The sequence below is a fragment of the Malania oleifera genome, chromosome 2 (assembly GCF_029873635.1).
Source record: "Malania oleifera isolate guangnan ecotype guangnan chromosome 2, ASM2987363v1, whole genome shotgun sequence".
Classification (NCBI taxonomy): domain Eukaryota; kingdom Viridiplantae; phylum Streptophyta; class Magnoliopsida; order Santalales; family Ximeniaceae; genus Malania; species Malania oleifera.
In genome coordinates this window covers 116,714,522-116,720,718 of record NC_080418.1, presented here as the reverse complement: position 1 = coordinate 116,720,718, position 6,197 = coordinate 116,714,522, and the positions used below count along the sequence as shown (strand labels likewise).

The 6,197-nt window shown below is 35.3% G+C and overlaps 1 protein-coding gene across 5 annotated transcripts in view; it reads right to left on the bottom strand.

Annotated features, from left to right (window-relative positions):
- Positions 1-426: 426 nt before the first annotated feature.
- LOC131149770 (peroxisome biogenesis protein 22) overlaps positions 427-6,197 on the bottom strand; it is a 42,439-nt gene continuing 36,668 nt past the window's right edge. For 2 of the 5 annotated variants that reach the window (XM_058100510.1, XM_058100509.1), the window contains exons 7-8: positions 2,312-2,413; positions 427-994 (exon numbers count right to left, since the gene is read on the bottom strand). In XM_058100510.1, the coding sequence (XP_057956493.1) occupies positions 890-994; positions 2,312-2,413 (207 nt within the window). In that variant the 3' untranslated portion in view covers positions 427-889. Of the gene's footprint in view, positions 2,414-6,197 lie in introns of all 5 variants that reach the window. The other 3 variants (XM_058100512.1, XM_058100511.1, XM_058100507.1) reach the window with 2 other exon arrangements.

Genomic DNA, 6,197 nt, shown 5'->3' with positions numbered 1-6,197 from the left:
AAGTGAAAAATGAGATGAGATTTTATAATTTTTTAAAAAAAAAAATAAAACAAAAATTGAAGCTGTTTCACAACCTAAATAGGCCCTCTTAACATTTCCATAAAGTTTGCAAATTGAAGGGTGATAAGTGGCTATCAATTCCTTGAGAAATAAAAAAATGGATAATTTTTTTTTTCCCCTTCATATGAAAGCATGCTTTACCTTAAAATCATCCAACGCTGTCCAAGCAAATATATTACGGCCCTGGACATCCCTTTACCCTTTGAAAAGCAGCACGAATGGGATGCAGCATGAGAAGACAAACATCTTCCATGTGTGAGGCTTAAAATCAAACACTTCTTCAAGGCAGCTGTATCGTCAGCCCCCAACATCAATGTGAGAAGCCAAAGGAATCAGGAGAAACAAACAGCACACTGGAAATTGGCATTACACAGAATTCTAATATATATTAATATAACAGCTGAGATTTGAAACAGCGACACATCTGGCAAGAGTATTGAACTGAAAAAATGTCACATAGGCACCGCAAGCTCTTTCACTTGCAATCAGTAACATAGGACACTAGGGAAACTGTCTGCAAAAGAACCATCCTCGGATAAAATTACAGTCAGTAAAGTAAACCATTTTATGAGATTCACAGTTGGGAAGTTTTAACATAGGCCAATCTATCGCACAAATTTCAAATCAAGGCTTCTTTCCTTCAAACCAGTGAAGCAGTACATGACAGGTCATTCATCTGAAAACTGGCAAATACTGTCGAGTACCCAATTAACACCTAAGCGACAACTGGCTGGACATGAGAGATATGATGCACATTAAATCCAAACAGGGGATAACATACAGATTTGAACATGAAAAATAAATTTTCCATCTTTACTGATTCTGAGCATCAAACGCTTCTGAAAAACTGTTCCAAGGATGGTGAGCAGAACACATTAGCGGCAGTTCGTTCAGGTCTGACAGGAGATATGTGAAGCTGATATTTGATGAACCTCTGCAACAAATAAAGGAAAGCTCAGATAAGTATTAACATCAGAGTATCAAAAATCATGTAAAGTAAAATACATCAACCCTATATTTGGGAAGCCTTAGATTTGGATTTGTATGGATTTGAATAAGATGTAATATAAAATTGCATTAAAATTTGTCCAAATTCATTTAAATCCAAATCCAAGGTCTGAAATTCACGCTTTCAAACATAACAAAAATGTAATTGTTAAGATACACTTTTCAAGATGCAACATAATAAACTTATTTCATGTGAAAACAATACGAATTGTCCTTTCATGCTTGTAACCACACTCCATAAATGCCATTGATGAATCCAATTTGTAGCACAGCACGAGCTACGTAGAAGAAGAAAACAAATTTAAGCATTTTTCTAAATAAGACTAATGAGATCGGTAACATCTTATTAGATTGTTTCTTCTAGAACAAATAAAATCAATATTACCTGTAATGAGGAACATTCTGGTTTATGGAAAAAGAACAGAATCATGATATGGCACATGCCCTAAAATGTGATTAACTAGGGATATGCTTACATAAACATGTAGGCAGAAAATGTGTAATTGCATTTGCATTCCTAAGAGAAGATGTTAAGTTGCTAATTTTAGAAGAGATTTTCTCTGAAGTAGATTAATAATGAGAAAAAAAAATACTTTAATATGTTAATATATTAAAATTCTGGATCTAAAATTTTGTATTCTAAAATGAAAAAGTACTGTGTTTTGGAGTGTCGAAACCACTTTACAGTTAAGGTTTTTCCTTTTCTAGAAACTATGATCAAGATCTTTCTAAAAAAATTGACACACTCATTCTACAGTTGAAATAATAATAATACTAATAATAATAATGCACACTTCTACAAATATCTAAAAGCACATGGAAACAACATGAATATGCAACAAATGATAAAAATTACAAACTCAAAATTTTAGAACTAAAAAGTTAAAGCATTGCAATTATTTTAATACATTGTCTTGGAACGCAAGTATATAACTGCAAGCTTGTACAACTACGTCTGTCCTATGCAAGCTTTGGCTTACTAGGGTATTGAAAATGTTCATGTTGTATATGTATGTGTGCAGGAGCTTGTATAACAATACTATATAGTATAACCTATGAGGTAACTAATTCCGACACTGTATTTCATGATGAAGATAAGTTTCTTATGTAATTCATATTTTTGAATTATTTAAACATTTTTTGCATTTATACACTTGAGATTTATTTTATGATACATGACACAATACAATATTAAACAATCATGCCCCAGACTCGCACAATTGACATGCAAGAGGAAACATACAGCCAACTGAGAAACAATTTCAGGGTTCGAGTCAATATGCCAATCTGGCTCCAACTGTCTAACAAAAGATGACCGCCCATTCTCTGTGCTACAAAAGAGAATCTGCAAAAGCACAAATATGAGAAAAAATTTCAAAAAGAAAACAGATAAAATGCTAAAAATTTATTGCCAAGCAAAATTTAATTTACTTGTAAAATTATGTCAGTCTGTTGATCTGTTTTTCCACTAAAATCATTATTAAAAGAAAAACTATCCTTTCAACATGGGCTAAACTATGGCCTGTTGATCTTGAGATTTCAGCCTCAAAAGTTCAAAACCAACATTGAGACATCAGGACAGCATCAACTTGTGTCCAACAATTTCCTTTGACCCAGCTAAAAAAAGTTCAGCAGAATATAAAATACCGATAAGGCCAACAAAAATTCGTGAATCTTGTGCAATTTCTACTACAATCAACAATGCATATTTCAGTTCATTTTTTTCCCCTTCTATGCAGCCACAGCTGCTTGCTGCTTCAGAACAAGTTGGGTCTTCCCACCATCTATATTCAATCTTATTCAAGGTCAGTCACAGCTACCTTGCTTTTGAAGGCTATTTACTAATTTATGTGAACCAGTTTACATTTCTCTATTTTTGAACCACAGGAGAAAATTTAAAATTTTCTAGGGAATCAACCATTATATAATTTCAAACAGTCTGGCAATGCAGGAACCTAAATAAACTAAAATATTCAATTCCGCCTAAAACTAATATATATGGGCCATTTATACGTTTACAATGCTTGGAAAATAAGAAAAGTAAACTAAAATATTAATTTCCTAAAGAAAATAGCCTGAAACAGGTCTGATCCTACTAAAAATACCATAAATATAAAAAATAAAAGTAGATTTACTTCTCCATGCCAACCAAAAACCTCAAACTTGAGTTAAGGTGAACATGCATGCTAGCTAACATCACCCTCCTCTGTTTTCATCCCCCAAGTGCATTTATAATCTTATAAGCAGAGCTTTCTCCAGTCCTAGGCACAGGTTCCATACTTCCATATCTTCAGTCGTCTCTACTAGGGCAACAGGTCTTGATTGGACAATTGCAATAAGTGTCTTTTATCGCCCACAATTTATACTATTCAATCAGAAAGGATTCAACCCTCCAGGAATCAGGCAGCAACATAGAGGCTAGAGGTGGCTCATGCAGGACTGGCATTTTCTTATAAGCATCCTTCAATATTTTCTCTCCTTTCACAGTCCAAGACTCCTAGCAAAGGCAACAACTTGAACAATGGAATTAAAGTCATAGAATTGCAGCTCAATGTATAATCCATAAAAAAAAAGTCCTCCAAAGAACCAAATAAATATGTGGCTGAGAATCTTCATCAAAAGAGCATCGAGCAAGTCAAGCTCAAGTTTACACGAGTCTAACATTTTTTCATGTTGACCCAATGGACACAATCTGAAGCACCCTCACTCATAATTGTTTGGAATGAATTTTACTACCATCATATGCCTCATAAAACACCACTCGATAATTGAAGCTTTCTGCCTAAGTAGGCTCTAATGAACAAAACTGTGCGGCTAGGTACAAGCAAGGCTCTTGAGACGAAAAACTGCCATGCCAACCTTTTCTTATGGTAAGACACAACAAAAGGTAAAGATATGTTTGATTTGACTGAATCAAATGAATAGCATTCCCGAATCTCCCTTTGTTGTGAATGTAGGCAAAGTGTCCCCGATTCCATAATTCAGTTTGCTAGAAGCTTGTACTGGAGTAGGTATAGTATTATGGACACAAACATTATTTGTACTCCTAGAAGGAAAATCACTATCCAAACTCCCTTTTGTATTTGATCCAATTCAATAATGGATAAGAGTCTCTAAAACTTGGACTCAAGCGCATCAAACTTCAGAACAAACTTGGACAATGTCATTTTGAAGTGTAATAACTTGAGAATTGAGAAAAGCTACATAGGAGGTCAATTCTTGGATTTGCTTTCCCGCATGTTCTTCCACTCATTTGAGCTAACTTTATAACAACCTGATCAAACAGGTCCTTTGTAAGTATATTATTTTTTTCTGGCTAGCTGGTTCAGATCCTGGTTTGATCCGGTCAGTTTGCTAAAGTGGTTTGATTTGACTAGAATGAACTGATTTTGTCCAGTTTTTTAAATCCTCACATCTGATTGAAGGTAGGGTTGAAGCTCAGTCGCCTCTCCTCTCACAGAAAAGCAGGCTCCTGCTTCAATTTCTGTGGTTGAAAATGGTAGTTGAAGCTCCAGAGAAGGCTATCAATAGTGACTGTCTAGATTGAGAACATTACTGGTGCACAGATGTCACACAGGTGGTGTGCTGCTGGTGGTGAGGAGGAAAATCACAATTGGTAATCTGTCCAACATTTTGGTAAAGGACGACAGATTCCATGATTAAAAAGGTTAAAGACAACAAACTACTGCAAATCAAGATGAAGACTTTGATTGCTTCAGGGCTTCAATCAATCTGTAAAATTCAATGAGGGGATCAGATTTGGTGTGGGTTGAGGTTAGCTCAATTACGGTTGTTGGATTCAGATCTGCACAAGATTCTTTCCCCTGCTCTATAATATGGAAATATAGCTCATCAAGGGAGCATGTTGAACGGTTTGGGCCTCAGATTGGAGGGGATCTTTTTTTGGGGGTGGGGGAGGGGATACTGTTGCAAATAGTGTGCTGGATTCAGGTGGTGGTTAGGATGGAAAGGGATATGGATCAACCAGAGGGGGAGACAGAAGCAGGAGAAGTGGAGTACGGCAATTTAAAATAAAATGGCAAAAAATGTCCAGAACACTGACAATCATATCAGGCCAGAGTCTGCTTTGATACCAATTAATGCAGGAAGTCCTTTAATTCAATTCTGCCGAAAACTAATAAATAGGTGGGTCTTTATAGGCATACAATGTTTGGTAAATAAGGAAATTATTTTCAGAAACCTAAATAAACTAAAATACTAGTTTCTTAAATAAAATATTCTGAAATTCTAAATGTCATCTTAATAATTATATCATAAATAAATAAACAAAAATAGAATTACATTCTACTAGCGATTGCAATGTGTAACACATACAAAGAAAAAGATTTTATTAAAGAGAACAAGTACAAAATGGAGCATAAGAAATTATTAGAAAATAAATAAGGTCAAAAAAAGTATAAATATATAGCACTGCCCACCAATCATGATGTATATCTGAAAAAGAGACTCCACCAAAACAGCCTGCCGCAAAAAGTCAACAATGAGGCCAAATATTGAATCCTATCTGAAAGCATAGACAGAAACACCCACTTTCCCATGAAAATACAACCATTCTTCTCCACCGATAGCACCCACAAAACAGCAAAAATTGCACACCGCCACACTGCTGGCTCATATTTAAATGAGGGCCGAAAAATCCTCCACTGACTCTGGATAACGCCAACTTTTTCCAAATATGCCAAAAATATCATACCACCCCCTCCATGAAAAGGATAAATGGAGGAAATTGGTGAGAGACAGATCTTGAACTATCAAAATATAGAAAACATACATCCAGATATAAAGCCTCAAAAGGCCTCCTACTATGCACAGATTGTTAGTGTCAACTCTGAACAACTAAATAAAAGCCTTAATATTTGAGGGGACTTTGGCCTTAATAGAACTATGATGCAGGGAGAACATGTTTTTATGGGTCATGCTCAAAAAATACTTGCAAAATACTCCCTTGAAATCAAGAATCCAAAGATGGTAGCCCCTTCCTATGGGAAGGAACACTACCCGTTAATAAACAAAATAAGGAGATGAGCTCCAACACTTCTCTATCATCAAGAGCCCTAGGAAAATGGAAATCCCATGAGGATTTCTCTCCCTTCGAAACAAAAAATGAA